The following is a 20,319-nucleotide window of genomic DNA, read 5'->3' as shown; positions in this document are numbered from 1 at the left end:
TGGGAATTATACATTGATGTTTGCCAACTTGAAGAGCCTTTGAGCTCTGGGCATAAGCAAACGGAATTCATGTCTTAGTTTAAATGACAAAGTAAAATTCAAAGTGAAGAGACTTGACTTGCAGCCGTTAACATGAATCAAAGTGAAACACAATTTGGGAATACGGTTAAGCAAGTTAAAATCAAATGAAACCATTTCCTAGTCTCCGACCAAAGACACAGCGCCCTCGTGTGTTATTCAGTTTAATAACAAAAATAAATTACATTGAGATTTCTTTAAATAGTGGGTTACACCCTCCTTTAGGAACCTAAGCGAGATAAAAACTTCATATAGCCACTCATATATTGATCGCTTCAATGAAGGAATAGATCACTGTTCCAGTGTATGCATGTACAGTTTATTTATCAAAGAAAACTACCGAGTGAAGGCTACGATCAAACAGTTCGGCACAATTGACGCTTCTAACACACAGTTGATAAGAGCCATCTTTCTGTCTAGGATGTTGTAAGCTGCTCGGGTTCTTACCAGATATAGAAGCCATTGGTCCCTCAATAAACTGGTAACTGCAATTTATTTCTTTACGGAATTTTTGATCTGGTCCACACCGAAATTGTCTGACCACTTCTTGCCATTCCTTCAAATTCTGTTTGTTGTTCACACTGTCTCGCAGATCCAAACCTTTTTCGTTATTGATTCCTCTTAATTCACGCTTGTTCACTCGAAAGACGAGCACAGCCGTATTTGGGTGTCCGCGAGATCTTGTCCATCGGAGAGCTTCATCAAAGTTTTTGCCGAGATAAATCCCATCTCCATCACTGAAGTCTTGTCTTTTGTTCCCTTTTCTCACATCAATGCCATACTCGATGATGTCTTGAGCGCTTTCGTGTCTTGTTCCATGAAAGAAGATTTCAAATTCATCATCTTCTAGCGACTCAGGAAAACAGTTATCAGTTTGATTCTGGGAGGTGTAACACTTCCTCGCCTTCCCATTTTCATCAACGTTGATTATGTTCACTGCCTGGTCTCGCTGCCCTCATACTGTAGAGAGAGTGAACCATTCATTAACTGGGTTAAAAGTGTTCTCCTGGTACAGAAACCGACTGCACTTGGAGAAGATACTTTCATGGTTATATCTTAGTACATATTTTGAAAAAGAAAATTCAGATACAAGAACATTTCGATGAGCGCTACAGACGCTATCGAGTTCCCGAACCTCTGTCATCCTCGCCATCGTAGATTCGCAAAAAGGCAGCTTTCTATTTCCTAACAATCCCCCGGTTTGCCTGTCTTCGGCCAAATGAAGTCACTTCACACTATAATGGAACAGTCGTGGTGCAACTTTGATTCGGCAGCAAACGTCTGTGTGACGTTGTGAATCGTAATTTCAGGTGATGTTTATAATATCTTGACCCCTACAATTCTAAGAAATCTTGCGTAATTTGGCAAATTTACATATGTCTGAATTTATCAAAACCGGGTCACGACCAAAAACCCTGGTCTGCACTTTTTCCAGCAAAAGCACCTTCCTTGTCAATCAATCAATCAAAAGCAAACTGTCACTTGTTAGCATGCACACCAACCTTGCTTGTGTGTGAAAGCCTCATGGCAGCTTCTCAACCCTGCACGCAGCCGCCACCTGGAAGTTCAAAGACGATTTCAGCCCCAAAATCCCACTTTTGGAAAGTGACCAAACCCTGACTAGGACCACCCCCACCCCCCCAGCAAGCCCACAAATCAATGACTGACCCTGGTCTCCCTTGGGCTGTTAGGTCATTGACTAAGCTACCCAGCACAGGCTCCGGTGACGGAGCCCCCCCTCAATTTTTACGCGTGCGGCTGGCTTGAAGGCCGACTGTCGTCGGCCTTCAAGCATGGCTCGCGGAGTCCAAAATTTGTCAAATCAGTGTAGAATTTCATGGTGTAGTTAGCTGTGACTGACAAAAGATGGCTGCTTAGATAACCAAAGTAGTCACTTGGATAGTTAGCTAGTCCTAACCGTATTTCTTCCCTCTCCTGCTAAATAGCAGATTAAAGAACTTTCCACTCAGGAAAAGCAAAATATAACTGTTGTGGTTTAACTTTGTCTTTGGCTTAATATTTTTCAAACCAGTTTGATTTCTATTTCCCTTTGTTTCACATTGTGATAATGAATGTAAGACAATGAAAATTAAAAATCAAACTGGTTTGAAAAAATTTAAACCAAAGATAAAATTAACATAAAAACCACAACAAAACCATGCCAAATTCTGACCCTATTTTGATAAATTCAGACATATGATGGCCAACTTGCTCTGAAAATGTCACAGGGAGCATGCTAATACCTTGGAAATGTTGCTATTCCCCATCATATGTCTGAGTTTATGAATCATATGTCTGAATTTATCAAAACCGGGTCACGACCAAAAACCCTGGTCTGCACTTTTTCCAGCAAAAGCACCTTCCTTGTCAATCAATCAATCAAAAGCAAACTGTCACTTGTTAGCATGCACACCAACCTTGCTTGTGTGTGAAAGCCTCATGGCAGCTTCTCAACCCTGCACGCAGCCGCCACCTGGAAGTTCAAAGACGATTTCAGCCCCAAAATCCCACTTTTGGAAAGTGACCAAACCCTGACTAGGACCACCCCCACCCCCCCAGCAAGCCCACAAATCAATGACTGACCCTGGTCTCCCTTGGGCTGTTAGGTCATTGACTAAGCTACCCAGCACAGGCTCCGGTGACGGAGCCCCCCCTCAATTTTTACGCGTGCGGCTGGCTTGAAGGCCGACTGTCGTCGGCCTTCAAGCATGGCTCGCGGAGTCCAAAATTTGTCAAATCAGTGTAGAATTTCATGGTGTAGTTAGCTGTGACTGACAAAAGATGGCTGCTTAGATAACCAAAGTAGTCACTTGGATAGTTAGCTAGTCCTAACCGTATTTCTTCCCTCTCCTGCTAAATAGCAGATTAAAGAACTTTCCACTCAGGAAAAGCAAAATATAACTGTTGTGGTTTAACTTTGTCTTTGGCTTAATATTTTTCAAACCAGTTTGATTTCTATTTCCCTTTGTTTCACATTGTGATAATGAATGTAAGACAATGAAAATTAAAAATCAAACTGGTTTGAAAAAATTTAAACCAAAGATAAAATTAACATAAAAACCACAACAAAACCATGCCAAATTCTGACCCTATTTTGATAAATTCAGACATATGATGGCCAACTTGCTCTGAAAATGTCACAGGGAGCATGCTAATACCTTGGAAATGTTGCTATTCCCCATCATATGTCTGAGTTTATGAATCATATGTCTGAATTTATCAAAACCGGGTCACGACCAAAAACCCTGGTCTGCACTTTTTCCAGCAAAAGCACCTTCCTTGTCAATCAATCAATCAAAAGCAAACTGTCACTTGTTAGCATGCACACCAACCTTGCTTGTGTGTGAAAGCCTCATGGCAGCTTCTCAACCCTGCACGCAGCCGCCACCTGGAAGTTCAAAGACGATTTCAGCCCCAAAATCCCACTTTTGGAAAGTGACCAAACCCTGACTAGGACCACCCCCACCCCCCCAGCAAGCCCACAAATCAATGACTGACCCTGGTCTCCCTTGGGCTGTTAGGTCATTGACTAAGCTACCCAGCACAGGCTCCGGTGACGGAGCCCCCCCTCAATTTTTACGCGTGCGGCTGGCTTGAAGGCCGACTGTCGTCGGCCTTCAAGCATGGCTCGCGGAGTCCAAAATTTGTCAAATCAGTGTAGAATTTCATGGTGTAGTTAGCTGTGACTGACAAAAGATGGCTGCTTAGATAACCAAAGTAGTCACTTGGATAGTTAGCTAGTCCTAACCGTATTTCTTCCCTCTCCTGCTAAATAGCAGATTAAAGAACTTTCCACTCAGGAAAAGCAAAATATAACTGTTGTGGTTTAACTTTGTCTTTGGCTTAATATTTTTCAAACCAGTTTGATTTCTATTTCCCTTTGTTTCACATTGTGATAATGAATGTAAGACAATGAAAATTAAAAATCAAACTGGTTTGAAAAAATTTAAACCAAAGATAAAATTAACATAAAAACCACAACAAAACCATGCCAAATTCTGACCCTATTTTGATAAATTCAGACATATGATGGCCAACTTGCTCTGAAAATGTCACAGGGAGCATGCTAATACCTTGGAAATGTTGCTATTCCCCATCATATGTCTGAGTTTATGAATCAATTGATGGCCAACTTGCTCTGAAAATGTCACAGGGAGCATGCTAATACCTTGGAAATGTTGCTATTCCCCATCATATGTCTGAGTTTATGAATCATATGTCTGAATTTATCAAAACCGGGTCACGACCAAAAACCCTGGTCTGCACTTTTTCCAGCAAAAGCACCTTCCTTGTCAATCAATCAATCAAAAGCAAACTGTCACTTGTTAGCATGCACACCAACCTTGCTTGTGTGTGAAAGCCTCATGGCAGCTTCTCAACCCTGCACGCAGCCGCCACCTGGAAGTTCAAAGACGATTTCAGCCCCAAAATCCCACTTTTGGAAAGTGACCAAACCCTGACTAGGACCACCCCCACCCCCCCAGCAAGCCCACAAATCAATGACTGACCCTGGTCTCCCTTGGGCTGTTAGGTCATTGACTAAGCTACCCAGCACAGGCTCCGGTGACGGAGCCCCCCTCAATTTTTACGCGTGCGGCTGGCTTGAAGGCCGACTGTCGTCGGCCTTCAAGCATGGCTCGCGGAGTCCAAAATTTGTCAAATCAGTGTAGAATTTCATGGTGTAGTTAGCTGTGACTGACAAAAGATGGCTGCTTAGATAACCAAAGTAGTCACTTGGATAGTTAGCTAGTCCTAACCGTATTTCTTCCCTCTCCTGCTAAATAGCAGATTAAAGAACTTTCCACTCAGGAAAAGCAAAATATAACTGTTGTGGTTTAACTTTGTCTTTGGCTTAATATTTTTCAAACCAGTTTGATTTCTATTTCCCTTTGTTTCACATTGTGATAATGAATGTAAGACAATGAAAATTAAAAATCAAACTGGTTTGAAAAAATTTAAACCAAAGATAAAATTAACATAAAAACCACAACAAAACCATGCCAAATTCTGACCCTATTTTGATAAATTCAGACATATGATGGCCAACTTGCTCTGAAAATGTCACAGGGAGCATGCTAATACCTTGGAAATGTTGCTATTCCCCATCATATGTCTGAGTTTATGAATCATATGTCTGAATTTATCAAAACCGGGTCACGACCAAAAACCCTGGTCTGCACTTTTTCCAGCAAAAGCACCTTCCTTGTCAATCAATCAATCAAAAGCAAACTGTCACTTGTTAGCATGCACACCAACCTTGCTTGTGTGTGAAAGCCTCATGGCAGCTTCTCAACCCTGCACGCAGCCGCCACCTGGAAGTTCAAAGACGATTTCAGCCCCAAAATCCCACTTTTGGAAAGTGACCAAACCCTGACTAGGACCACCCCCACCCCCCCAGCAAGCCCACAAATCAATGACTGACCCTGGTCTCCCTTGGGCTGTTAGGTCATTGACTAAGCTACCCAGCACAGGCTCCGGTGACGGAGCCCCCCTCAATTTTTACGCGTGCGGCTGGCTTGAAGGCCGACTGTCGTCGGCCTTCAAGCATGGCTCGCGGAGTCCAAAATTTGTCAAATCAGTGTAGAATTTCATGGTGTAGTTAGCTGTGACTGACAAAAGATGGCTGCTTAGATAACCAAAGTAGTCACTTGGATAGTTAGCTAGTCCTAACCGTATTTCTTCCCTCTCCTGCTAAATAGCAGATTAAAGAACTTTCCACTCAGGAAAAGCAAAATATAACTGTTGTGGTTTAACTTTGTCTTTGGCTTAATATTTTTCAAACCAGTTTGATTTCTATTTCCCTTTGTTTCACATTGTGATAATGAATGTAAGACAATGAAAATTAAAAATCAAACTGGTTTGAAAAAATTTAAACCAAAGATAAAATTAACATAAAAACCACAACAAAACCATGCCAAATTCTGACCCTATTTTGATAAATTCAGACATATGATGGCCAACTTGCTCTGAAAATGTCACAGGGAGCATGCTAATACCTTGGAAATGTTGCTATTCCCCATCATATGTCTGAGTTTATGAATCATATGTCTGAATTTATCAAAACCGGGTCACGACCAAAAACCCTGGTCTGCACTTTTTCCAGCAAAAGCACCTTCCTTGTCAATCAATCAATCAAAAGCAAACTGTCACTTGTTAGCATGCACACCAACCTTGCTTGTGTGTGAAAGCCTCATGGCAGCTTCTCAACCCTGCACGCAGCCGCCACCTGGAAGTTCAAAGACGATTTCAGCCCCAAAATCCCACTTTTGGAAAGTGACCAAACCCTGACTAGGACCACCCCCACCCCCCCAGCAAGCCCACAAATCAATGACTGACCCTGGTCTCCCTTGGGCTGTTAGGTCATTGACTAAGCTACCCAGCACAGGCTCCGGTGACGGAGCCCCCCCTCAATTTTTACGCGTGCGGCTGGCTTGAAGGCCGACTGTCGTCGGCCTTCAAGCATGGCTCGCGGAGTCCAAAATTTGTCAAATCAGTGTAGAATTTCATGGTGTAGTTAGCTGTGACTGACAAAAGATGGCTGCTTAGATAACCAAAGTAGTCACTTGGATAGTTAGCTAGTCCTAACCGTATTTCTTCCCTCTCCTGCTAAATAGCAGATTAAAGAACTTTCCACTCAGGAAAAGCAAAATATAACTGTTGTGGTTTAACTTTGTCTTTGGCTTAATATTTTTCAAACCAGTTTGATTTCTATTTCCCTTTGTTTCACATTGTGATAATGAATGTAAGACAATGAAAATTAAAAATCAAACTGGTTTGAAAAAATTTAAACCAAAGATAAAATTAACATAAAAACCACAACAAAACCATGCCAAATTCTGACCCTATTTTGATAAATTCAGACATATGATGGCCAACTTGCTCTGAAAATGTCACAGGGAGCATGCTAATACCTTGGAAATGTTGCTATTCCCCATCATATGTCTGAGTTTATGAATCATATGTCTGAATTTATCAAAACCGGGTCACGACCAAAAACCCTGGTCTGCACTTTTTCCAGCAAAAGCACCTTCCTTGTCAATCAATCAATCAAAAGCAAACTGTCACTTGTTAGCATGCACACCAACCTTGCTTGTGTGTGAAAGCCTCATGGCAGCTTCTCAACCCTGCACGCAGCCGCCACCTGGAAGTTCAAAGACGATTTCAGCCCCAAAATCCCACTTTTGGAAAGTGACCAAACCCTGACTAGGACCACCCCCACCCCCCCAGCAAGCCCACAAATCAATGACTGACCCTGGTCTCCCTTGGGCTGTTAGGTCATTGACTAAGCTACCCAGCACAGGCTCCGGTGACGGAGCCCCCCTCAATTTTTACGCGTGCGGCTGGCTTGAAGGCCGACTGTCGTCGGCCTTCAAGCATGGCTCGCGGAGTCCAAAATTTGTCAAATCAGTGTAGAATTTCATGGTGTAGTTAGCTGTGACTGACAAAAGATGGCTGCTTAGATAACCAAAGTAGTCACTTGGATAGTTAGCTAGTCCTAACCGTATTTCTTCCCTCTCCTGCTAAATAGCAGATTAAAGAACTTTCCACTCAGGAAAAGCAAAATATAACTGTTGTGGTTTAACTTTGTCTTTGGCTTAATATTTTTCAAACCAGTTTGATTTCTATTTCCCTTTGTTTCACATTGTGATAATGAATGTAAGACAATGAAAATTAAAAATCAAACTGGTTTGAAAAAATTTAAACCAAAGATAAAATTAACATAAAAACCACAACAAAACCATGCCAAATTCTGACCCTATTTTGATAAATTCAGACATATGATGGCCAACTTGCTCTGAAAATGTCACAGGGAGCATGCTAATACCTTGGAAATGTTGCTATTCCCCATCATATGTCTGAGTTTATGAATCATATGTCTGAATTTATCAAAACCGGGTCACGACCAAAAACCCTGGTCTGCACTTTTTCCAGCAAAAGCACCTTCCTTGTCAATCAATCAATCAAAAGCAAACTGTCACTTGTTAGCATGCACACCAACCTTGCTTGTGTGTGAAAGCCTCATGGCAGCTTCTCAACCCTGCACGCAGCCGCCACCTGGAAGTTCAAAGACGATTTCAGCCCCAAAATCCCACTTTTGGAAAGTGACCAAACCCTGACTAGGACCACCCCCACCCCCCCAGCAAGCCCACAAATCAATGACTGACCCTGGTCTCCCTTGGGCTGTTAGGTCATTGACTAAGCTACCCAGCACAGGCTCCGGTGACGGAGCCCCCCCTCAATTTTTACGCGTGCGGCTGGCTTGAAGGCCGACTGTCGTCGGCCTTCAAGCATGGCTCGCGGAGTCCAAAATTTGTCAAATCAGTGTAGAATTTCATGGTGTAGTTAGCTGTGACTGACAAAAGATGGCTGCTTAGATAACCAAAGTAGTCACTTGGATAGTTAGCTAGTCCTAACCGTATTTCTTCCCTCTCCTGCTAAATAGCAGATTAAAGAACTTTCCACTCAGGAAAAGCAAAATATAACTGTTGTGGTTTAACTTTGTCTTTGGCTTAATATTTTTCAAACCAGTTTGATTTCTATTTCCCTTTGTTTCACATTGTGATAATGAATGTAAGACAATGAAAATTAAAAATCAAACTGGTTTGAAAAAATTTAAACCAAAGATAAAATTAACATAAAAACCACAACAAAACCATGCCAAATTCTGACCCTATTTTGATAAATTCAGACATATGATGGCCAACTTGCTCTGAAAATGTCACAGGGAGCATGCTAATACCTTGGAAATGTTGCTATTCCCCATCATATGTCTGAGTTTATGAATCATATGTCTGAATTTATCAAAACCGGGTCACGACCAAAAACCCTGGTCTGCACTTTTTCCAGCAAAAGCACCTTCCTTGTCAATCAATCAATCAAAAGCAAACTGTCACTTGTTAGCATGCACACCAACCTTGCTTGTGTGTGAAAGCCTCATGGCAGCTTCTCAACCCTGCACGCAGCCGCCACCTGGAAGTTCAAAGACGATTTCAGCCCCAAAATCCCACTTTTGGAAAGTGACCAAACCCTGACTAGGACCACCCCCACCCCCCCAGCAAGCCCACAAATCAATGACTGACCCTGGTCTCCCTTGGGCTGTTAGGTCATTGACTAAGCTACCCAGCACAGGCTCCGGTGACGGAGCCCCCCCTCAATTTTTACGCGTGCGGCTGGCTTGAAGGCCGACTGTCGTCGGCCTTCAAGCATGGCTCGCGGAGTCCAAAATTTGTCAAATCAGTGTAGAATTTCATGGTGTAGTTAGCTGTGACTGACAAAAGATGGCTGCTTAGATAACCAAAGTAGTCACTTGGATAGTTAGCTAGTCCTAACCGTATTTCTTCCCTCTCCTGCTAAATAGCAGATTAAAGAACTTTCCACTCAGGAAAAGCAAAATATAACTGTTGTGGTTTAACTTTGTCTTTGGCTTAATATTTTTCAAACCAGTTTGATTTCTATTTCCCTTTGTTTCACATTGTGATAATGAATGTAAGACAATGAAAATTAAAAATCAAACTGGTTTGAAAAAATTTAAACCAAAGATAAAATTAACATAAAAACCACAACAAAACCATGCCAAATTCTGACCCTATTTTGATAAATTCAGACATATGATGGCCAACTTGCTCTGAAAATGTCACAGGGAGCATGCTAATACCTTGGAAATGTTGCTATTCCCCATCATATGTCTGAGTTTATGAATCAATTGATGGCCAACTTGCTCTGAAAATGTCACAGGGAGCATGCTAATACCTTGGAAATGTTGCTATTCCCCATCATATGTCTGAGTTTATGAATCATATGTCTGAATTTATCAAAACCGGGTCACGACCAAAAACCCTGGTCTGCACTTTTTCCAGCAAAAGCACCTTCCTTGTCAATCAATCAATCAAAAGCAAACTGTCACTTGTTAGCATGCACACCAACCTTGCTTGTGTGTGAAAGCCTCATGGCAGCTTCTCAACCCTGCACGCAGCCGCCACCTGGAAGTTCAAAGACGATTTCAGCCCCAAAATCCCACTTTTGGAAAGTGACCAAACCCTGACTAGGACCACCCCCACCCCCCCAGCAAGCCCACAAATCAATGACTGACCCTGGTCTCCCTTGGGCTGTTAGGTCATTGACTAAGCTACCCAGCACAGGCTCCGGTGACGGAGCCCCCCCTCAATTTTTACGCGTGCGGCTGGCTTGAAGGCCGACTGTCGTCGGCCTTCAAGCATGGCTCGCGGAGTCCAAAATTTGTCAAATCAGTGTAGAATTTCATGGTGTAGTTAGCTGTGACTGACAAAAGATGGCTGCTTAGATAACCAAAGTAGTCACTTGGATAGTTAGCTAGTCCTAACCGTATTTCTTCCCTCTCCTGCTAAATAGCAGATTAAAGAACTTTCCACTCAGGAAAAGCAAAATATAACTGTTGTGGTTTAACTTTGTCTTTGGCTTAATATTTTTCAAACCAGTTTGATTTCTATTTCCCTTTGTTTCACATTGTGATAATGAATGTAAGACAATGAAAATTAAAAATCAAACTGGTTTGAAAAAATTTAAACCAAAGATAAAATTAACATAAAAACCACAACAAAACCATGCCAAATTCTGACCCTATTTTGATAAATTCAGACATATGATGGCCAACTTGCTCTGAAAATGTCACAGGGAGCATGCTAATACCTTGGAAATGTTGCTATTCCCCATCATATGTCTGAGTTTATGAATCATATGTCTGAATTTATCAAAACCGGGTCACGACCAAAAACCCTGGTCTGCACTTTTTCCAGCAAAAGCACCTTCCTTGTCAATCAATCAATCAAAAGCAAACTGTCACTTGTTAGCATGCACACCAACCTTGCTTGTGTGTGAAAGCCTCATGGCAGCTTCTCAACCCTGCACGCAGCCGCCACCTGGAAGTTCAAAGACGATTTCAGCCCCAAAATCCCACTTTTGGAAAGTGACCAAACCCTGACTAGGACCACCCCCACCCCCCCAGCAAGCCCACAAATCAATGACTGACCCTGGTCTCCCTTGGGCTGTTAGGTCATTGACTAAGCTACCCAGCACAGGCTCCGGTGACGGAGCCCCCCCTCAATTTTTACGCGTGCGGCTGGCTTGAAGGCCGACTGTCGTCGGCCTTCAAGCATGGCTCGCGGAGTCCAAAATTTGTCAAATCAGTGTAGAATTTCATGGTGTAGTTAGCTGTGACTGACAAAAGATGGCTGCTTAGATAACCAAAGTAGTCACTTGGATAGTTAGCTAGTCCTAACCGTATTTCTTCCCTCTCCTGCTAAATAGCAGATTAAAGAACTTTCCACTCAGGAAAAGCAAAATATAACTGTTGTGGTTTAACTTTGTCTTTGGCTTAATATTTTTCAAACCAGTTTGATTTCTATTTCCCTTTGTTTCACATTGTGATAATGAATGTAAGACAATGAAAATTAAAAATCAAACTGGTTTGAAAAAATTTAAACCAAAGATAAAATTAACATAAAAACCACAACAAAACCATGCCAAATTCTGACCCTATTTTGATAAATTCAGACATATGATGGCCAACTTGCTCTGAAAATGTCACAGGGAGCATGCTAATACCTTGGAAATGTTGCTATTCCCCATCATATGTCTGAGTTTATGAATCATATGTCTGAATTTATCAAAACCGGGTCACGACCAAAAACCCTGGTCTGCACTTTTTCCAGCAAAAGCACCTTCCTTGTCAATCAATCAATCAAAAGCAAACTGTCACTTGTTAGCATGCACACCAACCTTGCTTGTGTGTGAAAGCCTCATGGCAGCTTCTCAACCCTGCACGCAGCCGCCACCTGGAAGTTCAAAGACGATTTCAGCCCCAAAATCCCACTTTTGGAAAGTGACCAAACCCTGACTAGGACCACCCCCACCCCCCCAGCAAGCCCACAAATCAATGACTGACCCTGGTCTCCCTTGGGCTGTTAGGTCATTGACTAAGCTACCCAGCACAGGCTCCGGTGACGGAGCCCCCCCTCAATTTTTACGCGTGCGGCTGGCTTGAAGGCCGACTGTCGTCGGCCTTCAAGCATGGCTCGCGGAGTCCAAAATTTGTCAAATCAGTGTAGAATTTCATGGTGTAGTTAGCTGTGACTGACAAAAGATGGCTGCTTAGATAACCAAAGTAGTCACTTGGATAGTTAGCTAGTCCTAACCGTATTTCTTCCCTCTCCTGCTAAATAGCAGATTAAAGAACTTTCCACTCAGGAAAAGCAAAATATAACTGTTGTGGTTTAACTTTGTCTTTGGCTTAATATTTTTCAAACCAGTTTGATTTCTATTTCCCTTTGTTTCACATTGTGATAATGAATGTAAGACAATGAAAATTAAAAATCAAACTGGTTTGAAAAAATTTAAACCAAAGATAAAATTAACATAAAAACCACAACAAAACCATGCCAAATTCTGACCCTATTTTGATAAATTCAGACATATGATGGCCAACTTGCTCTGAAAATGTCACAGGGAGCATGCTAATACCTTGGAAATGTTGCTATTCCCCATCATATGTCTGAGTTTATGAATCATATGTCTGAATTTATCAAAACCGGGTCACGACCAAAAACCCTGGTCTGCACTTTTTCCAGCAAAAGCACCTTCCTTGTCAATCAATCAATCAAAAGCAAACTGTCACTTGTTAGCATGCACACCAACCTTGCTTGTGTGTGAAAGCCTCATGGCAGCTTCTCAACCCTGCACGCAGCCGCCACCTGGAAGTTCAAAGACGATTTCAGCCCCAAAATCCCACTTTTGGAAAGTGACCAAACCCTGACTAGGACCACCCCCACCCCCCCAGCAAGCCCACAAATCAATGACTGACCCTGGTCTCCCTTGGGCTGTTAGGTCATTGACTAAGCTACCCAGCACAGGCTCCGGTGACGGAGCCCCCCCTCAATTTTTACGCGTGCGGCTGGCTTGAAGGCCGACTGTCGTCGGCCTTCAAGCATGGCTCGCGGAGTCCAAAATTTGTCAAATCAGTGTAGAATTTCATGGTGTAGTTAGCTGTGACTGACAAAAGATGGCTGCTTAGATAACCAAAGTAGTCACTTGGATAGTTAGCTAGTCCTAACCGTATTTCTTCCCTCTCCTGCTAAATAGCAGATTAAAGAACTTTCCACTCAGGAAAAGCAAAATATAACTGTTGTGGTTTAACTTTGTCTTTGGCTTAATATTTTTCAAACCAGTTTGATTTCTATTTCCCTTTGTTTCACATTGTGATAATGAATGTAAGACAATGAAAATTAAAAATCAAACTGGTTTGAAAAAATTTAAACCAAAGATAAAATTAACATAAAAACCACAACAAAACCATGCCAAATTCTGACCCTATTTTGATAAATTCAGACATATGATGGCCAACTTGCTCTGAAAATGTCACAGGGAGCATGCTAATACCTTGGAAATGTTGCTATTCCCCATCATATGTCTGAGTTTATGAATCATATGTCTGAATTTATCAAAACCGGGTCACGACCAAAAACCCTGGTCTGCACTTTTTCCAGCAAAAGCACCTTCCTTGTCAATCAATCAATCAAAAGCAAACTGTCACTTGTTAGCATGCACACCAACCTTGCTTGTGTGTGAAAGCCTCATGGCAGCTTCTCAACCCTGCACGCAGCCGCCACCTGGAAGTTCAAAGACGATTTCAGCCCCAAAATCCCACTTTTGGAAAGTGACCAAACCCTGACTAGGACCACCCCCACCCCCCCAGCAAGCCCACAAATCAATGACTGACCCTGGTCTCCCTTGGGCTGTTAGGTCATTGACTAAGCTACCCAGCACAGGCTCCGGTGACGGAGCCCCCCTCAATTTTTACGCGTGCGGCTGGCTTGAAGGCCGACTGTCGTCGGCCTTCAAGCATGGCTCGCGGAGTCCAAAATTTGTCAAATCAGTGTAGAATTTCATGGTGTAGTTAGCTGTGACTGACAAAAGATGGCTGCTTAGATAACCAAAGTAGTCACTTGGATAGTTAGCTAGTCCTAACCGTATTTCTTCCCTCTCCTGCTAAATAGCAGATTAAAGAACTTTCCACTCAGGAAAAGCAAAATATAACTGTTGTGGTTTAACTTTGTCTTTGGCTTAATATTTTTCAAACCAGTTTGATTTCTATTTCCCTTTGTTTCACATTGTGATAATGAATGTAAGACAATGAAAATTAAAAATCAAACTGGTTTGAAAAAATTTAAACCAAAGATAAAATTAACATAAAAACCACAACAAAACCATGCCAAATTCTGACCCTATTTTGATAAATTCAGACATATGATGGCCAACTTGCTCTGAAAATGTCACAGGGAGCATGCTAATACCTTGGAAATGTTGCTATTCCCCATCATATGTCTGAGTTTATGAATCATATGTCTGAATTTATCAAAACCGGGTCACGACCAAAAACCCTGGTCTGCACTTTTTCCAGCAAAAGCACCTTCCTTGTCAATCAATCAATCAAAAGCAAACTGTCACTTGTTAGCATGCACACCAACCTTGCTTGTGTGTGAAAGCCTCATGGCAGCTTCTCAACCCTGCACGCAGCCGCCACCTGGAAGTTCAAAGACGATTTCAGCCCCAAAATCCCACTTTTGGAAAGTGACCAAACCCTGACTAGGACCACCCCCACCCCCCCAGCAAGCCCACAAATCAATGACTGACCCTGGTCTCCCTTGGGCTGTTAGGTCATTGACTAAGCTACCCAGCACAGGCTCCGGTGACGGAGCCCCCCCTCAATTTTTACGCGTGCGGCTGGCTTGAAGGCCGACTGTCGTCGGCCTTCAAGCATGGCTCGCGGAGTCCAAAATTTGTCAAATCAGTGTAGAATTTCATGGTGTAGTTAGCTGTGACTGACAAAAGATGGCTGCTTAGATAACCAAAGTAGTCACTTGGATAGTTAGCTAGTCCTAACCGTATTTCTTCCCTCTCCTGCTAAATAGCAGATTAAAGAACTTTCCACTCAGGAAAAGCAAAATATAACTGTTGTGGTTTAACTTTGTCTTTGGCTTAATATTTTTCAAACCAGTTTGATTTCTATTTCCCTTTGTTTCACATTGTGATAATGAATGTAAGACAATGAAAATTAAAAATCAAACTGGTTTGAAAAAATTTAAACCAAAGATAAAATTAACATAAAAACCACAACAAAACCATGCCAAATTCTGACCCTATTTTGATAAATTCAGACATACATATTTAAGACGTTTGGGAGGCTTGAACTTTTGATATTCAAGAGTACAGATACATCACTGATAAGCTCAGAAAACGATGTATTTGTAGCTTTAGGTGTGCACAAATTTGGCTGGATTATAACCTGTCCCAAACATGTATTTTGGCTGCAATTCAAGTGTAATGTTACGACATTAAGTAACGTTCGCATCGTTTCTACTCATTTTAGTGACCAATATCAATCGAAATTCAACACCATGACAAACAAGCATTGAGGTTCATATTCTCCCTAATTTGCTCTTATCTTTTTAAAAAATTTATATCCTCCGGAGATGTTCATTGGTCAACTTTCGTTTCCATGACAAATACCTGCCGACCGACCCCGTGAAAAAGGTTATTATGTCTGCTTTCAAATAATTATTATTTTACCAGCATATGTCGATGAGATTTACGATTTATATGTTTTCGTACAAGGTAAGAAGAGCCTATAACACTACGTTCCAAAGTGGAAAATTTTAAAAAAGAGAGTAAATGGTAAAGAGAAAGAGGTCTAAAGACGTACTGGCTAATAATCTTTGATGATTTTAATGATCGATGGAATCTTAGAACTTTATACCAGTTTAAGGGATGATTTCCTAATCTGCTGACGCAGATTAGAGAAAAAAAGTAAAATTTGCACTGCTGGAAATGATGGAAAGATACAGTTTGCATCTACTCATTAAAAATATCTTGATTAGGTAAACAAATTTAACTGATATCAGATTTTGTACATCTTTCTTTGTTGCGAAATGTGGCTTGCACCATACGATTGAAAATCTTTGATATGACCTGAATTTGTTTGCTACTTTTGGTCTTGATCCAATACATTTGCTTTCTCTGTTTTTTTTTTTTAAACATGGGAATTACAAGTTGATGTTTGCAAACTTGATAAGCCTATGAGGATCTGTTTATCTGGTAAGTTTAAATAACAAGCAAACTTCAAAGCAGCAAAGAGATACTACTTATAAAATGCATCAAAGTAAAAACACAATTAAACAATTAAGGAATGTGGTTAATCAATTTGAAGCTATAGAAAATCGGTTGTTCTTGGACTCCCATATTCTGAGTCGAGTGGTGACACAGCAAAGATACAACACCCTCATGTGTGACTACTTGAACGTCCAGTTTAATAGCAAAATAAATGTCACAGAAAAATCTCATATTGGGCAACATCCTGCTTTAGTAACCTGACCTAAGTCAAATAAGACTTTATATCTCTTCAATGGAACAGATCACTGTTCTACAGTACCTATTTATCAAAGAAAACTACCGAGTGAAGGCTACGATCAAACAATCCGGCACAATTGACGCTTCTAACACATAGTTGATAAGAGCCATCCTTCTGTCTGGGATGTGACACTGAACTCCTTGGGTTCTTGCCAGATATAGAAGCCATTGGTCCCTCAATAAACTGGTAACTCTTATCTATTATTTTACGGAATTTTCGATCGGGTCGATTCCGGAATTGTCTGATCACTTCTTGCCATTCCTTCAAATTCTCACTGTCTCGCAGATCCAAACCTTTTTCGTTATTGTTTCCTCTCAATTCAAGCTTGTTCACTCGAAAGACAAGTACAGCCATATTGGGGTATCCGCGAGATCTTGTCCATCTATAAGCTTCATCAAAGTTTTTGCCAAGATAAAACCCATCCCTGTCACTGAAGTCTTGCTTTTCGTTCCCTAGTTTCACGTTAATGCCATCGTCGATGATGTTTTGAGCGCTTTTGTGTTTTGTTCCATGAAAGAAGATTTCAAATTCATCATCTTCTAGCGACTCAGGAAAACAGTTATCAGTTTGATTTTGGGAGGTGTAACACTTCCTTGTATTCCCCTCTTTGTCAACGTTGATAATGTTCAATGCCTGATCCCGCTGTACATCGTCAGTCGGGAGAGTGAACCATTCGTTAATAGTGTCCTCCTGGTACGGAAAACGGCTGCACTTGTGGAATATGCTTGCACTGTACCTTAGCACATAACTTGAAAAGGAAAATGTCAGATATGAGATGCAGAGTTCGCTGGGCGCTACAGAAATTATCCCGAACTTCGGTTGCCTCAGCCATCCTAGAATGGTACCGCCTGCGTCCAGTGTCTTCCGTAAACTGTACCAAAACTCATCTGCTATGTTTAAAGACTTCACGTCAGGTAGCTTTGGTTTGGCATCCATCTTCTGTCTTGCTTTGTGCATAACTAATTAAGGTGACATATTTCTCGGTAATTTAGACCACTCGACAATTCTAAGAAATCTTGCATAATTCTGCGAATTTCCATATTGGGACCTTTGGGAGACTTGAACTTTTGATACTCAAGGGCGCTGATATATCATTATAAACGATGCACAAAATGTCTAAAGTTTGTCTGTTCGCAGAACTGGCGGCTCTTTTAGCTATAGCGGCCTGACTTTAACCGGCCATCATGACATATTGGAGTGTTCTCGTTGTTAAATGGCTGCAATGTTACGATGTTCAGTAACGACACACGTCTACAGGGCATTTTTCAATGGCTGTTTCTTTGAACTGTTTTTTTTTCTGTACTCTAGCTGCCTTCACATATTCTGACTACCCTCGATACCAAAGAGAGAATCTCTAAGACGTACGCGCATACGATATGGGGATGATGGGCTAAGAACTGTCTATTGTTGACTCAAATTATTTTCAAACACTGCAGGATTCCATCAAAAAGGCGAAAGGCATGGAGTTTTGTATTCTCCCTTCCTTGCTTTGATTTTGATTCCTTAAAAGTATATTGTATGTCGTGGGTAGAATTTTGATTGGCTAATCGTGCTCAGGTCACACTCAGGTTTCCATAGCAAGTGGCTTGACCTCCGCCGCAGTCCGCGTTCTTCGTCATATGTAAATAGAAATCTATTTTATTTTTGAATTACTGGCTTGTACTTCGACGAGTCCTATATTTTATGGATTTTCGTACGGTATTTAAGCTTAAATCTGTTATGTTGAGCGTCTGCTTGTGTTTTTAAGGAGCTCCCACACACACTAGCCCCCGCGACGAAGGAGAAAAAAATGGCCTAAAACAGATGTCTCGTCTCTAATAATCTTTGACGATTTTAAAGGATCGGTGGAACCGGAGAACCTGGCGCTGGTTTAAAGAATCATGTCCTAATCTGCTGACACAGTTAAGAGAAAGAAAGAAAAGTTTGAAATGCTCGAAAAATATAATTCGAATCGACTCCGGAGAGACGCGGTTCACATATGTTCTATGCTTGGACTTCGGCTTGACTTCCTCGATCGCCTTGAAGAAATTCCACCAGAAGACTACGATCATCTTACACTCTGCGACTGGATCGTGACTTTCTTAGGCAATAACTATGAATCTGTTAGCTTTAACGACAAAAATTGCCTTAGTAAAGAACTGCTCGCTGCTATTGGTTTCGATCCTTTGAGTTCAGCCGTTGAAACAATCATGGCGCGAGTAGGACGTACGCAACAGCACATCGAAACGTGCGAAATGGCAGAACTTTTTATCAAAGACGAGTTCAAGTACAATCTTTTGCTGGCTCCCCTGGTTGGCAGATTTCCTCTTCAAAGCAATTTAACAAATACATGGTTTCAGTTCCCGAGAAGAATTGTCGAAGAAGGAAACGAAGATCTTTGCCACGTCAACATTATCAACCTCGTGACAAAGGAATCCCGCGCTTCTAAGTCTATGCTCAGTGACTTGGTGTTAGAAGACGAACAAAATATTGTTCTGTATCACGGCACTGATCATCAAAGCGCGATCGAAATTTTATTTCGGGGAATAGATTTGTGCGCAGGACGACAGAAACGAGACTTTAGCAGCGGATCAGGATTTTATTTAACTAACAATTTTGATGAGGCGTTGAATTGGGCGAAAAGCACCACATCAAAGCCAGCCATGTTAATTTTTCAAGTCAGTCGACGCGACTACTTAGATGATGCTAGAAAACTGAATTTGTACGAAAATGAAGAAAGATGGCATGAGATCGTGTCTTCGTTTAGATCTGGTAAAAAGACAGCAAAGACACGAAAGAGTTTAGACGCATACGACTTAATTGAAGGTCCTGTTGCCAAAAGAACGAGAAGTGAAACACCGGACGAGTTCATGTTTGAGCCAAAACCTTCATCCTATCAAATGTGTTTAATTTCAGACGACTTCGCGGACGAGTTTCGACAAACTCTTCACTCGATTATGTTTTTCTGATTTGTCTTTTTTTTTTCATGACTGCAATTAAACAGGGTTTCAGGTTGAATGAGAATTCCCTTGACGATGAGCTAACCATATGTTAAAGAGACTGACACGGCTGAGTTATGTTTATTTTATTTAGTTTTGCCAAATACTCGCTATGAAACTCAATGTTTGCAAAAAATTACTTCATGATGGATCTAAATGACAATACCATAGCTTCATTGCAACCAAAAATGTCTCCTGGGGTTATAATTTACCGTAACAAGCAAACAAGATTAGCTTTGAAAACTGTTCAGCCCAACGCCGACAATATTTCAAAAACCCATATCGCAATCCGTTTTAATCTTCGTTGCTTTTGGCCATCCGTACCTTCTTTTGTATTTAGTGTGTCATTGAAATGTTCCTTCACTATTTTAACAGTTTATTTTTAAATTCCAACGAATTTGATGGTCATTTCCCATGCCTAAATTTAGCTAAAATCCGTGACACAGTCCCTTGAAATACATCGAGACTGCGTTACAAATAGCTCAAGAAATTTTCACTGTTGAACCACTGTAACATATGTAGTGATGTAGTGAGATGACATATCAAGTCTTTATTTGTTCTTTTAAATTGTGACATTGGACCATTCAATACGAAATCAGGTGGCTCTGGGGACACATGATTTGATTGACTAGATTTAAACAGGGAGTTTGAACTCTAGCCAATCAAATCAACTGTTTTAGAATCCTTTGGCTGTAATGGAGTTCAAAACGGTTGATTTGATTGGTTAGATTTTAAAGTTCTTTTGTTAAAATCTAGGCAATCAAATCATGAGTCCTCAGTGACACCTGTTCCTCATGCAAAGGCCTCGCTGGTTAAGAGGAACAA

General features: G+C 41.4%; 2 protein-coding genes across 2 annotated transcripts; one reads left to right on the top strand and one right to left on the bottom strand.

The window, feature by feature from the left end:
• Nucleotides 1-229: 229 nt before the first annotated feature.
• On the bottom strand, nt 230-17,601 carry LOC144628213 (uncharacterized). The gene is made up of 2 exons (XM_078486276.1): nt 16,810-17,601; nt 230-678 (listed from the first exon to the last, which is right to left on the bottom strand). Exons 1-2 carry the CDS (start codon nt 17,471-17,473, stop codon nt 398-400), a joined length of 945 nt encoding a protein of 314 aa, XP_078342402.1. The 5' UTR covers nt 17,474-17,601; the 3' UTR covers nt 230-397.
• A 303-nt stretch (nt 17,602-17,904) lies between these two features.
• On the top strand, nt 17,905-19,835 carry LOC144628212 (uncharacterized). Its single transcript, XM_078486275.1, has one exon. The coding sequence runs from the start codon at nt 18,445-18,447 to the stop codon at nt 19,462-19,464; it is 1,020 nt and encodes a 339-aa protein (XP_078342401.1). The 5' UTR covers nt 17,905-18,444; the 3' UTR covers nt 19,465-19,835.
• The last annotated feature ends 484 nt before the right edge of the window (nt 19,836-20,319 follow it).

Source organism: Oculina patagonica, chromosome 10 (assembly GCF_052425735.1).
Source record: "Oculina patagonica isolate OP01 chromosome 10, crgOcupat, whole genome shotgun sequence".
Classification (NCBI taxonomy): Eukaryota; Metazoa; Cnidaria; class Anthozoa; order Scleractinia; family Oculinidae; genus Oculina; species Oculina patagonica.
Note: the sequence above shows the minus strand (reverse complement) of the source record. Positions and strands in the feature narration are given on the sequence as shown.

What these genes read in the sequence shown, in the direction of transcription:
- LOC144628213 (XM_078486276.1), bottom strand. Translation starts at nt 17,473, where the DNA reads ATGCACAAAGCAAGACAGAAGATGGATGCCAAACCAAAGCTACCTGAC. An exon ending in AGGAAACAATAACGAAAAAG is followed by an intron (nt 679 to 16,809) that starts GTTTGGATCTGC and finishes ATAACGAAAAAG; the next exon opens with GTTTGGATCTGCGAGACAGT.
- LOC144628212 (XM_078486275.1), top strand. Translation starts at nt 18,445, where the DNA reads ATGCTCGAAAAATATAATTCGAATCGACTCCGGAGAGACGCGGTTCAC.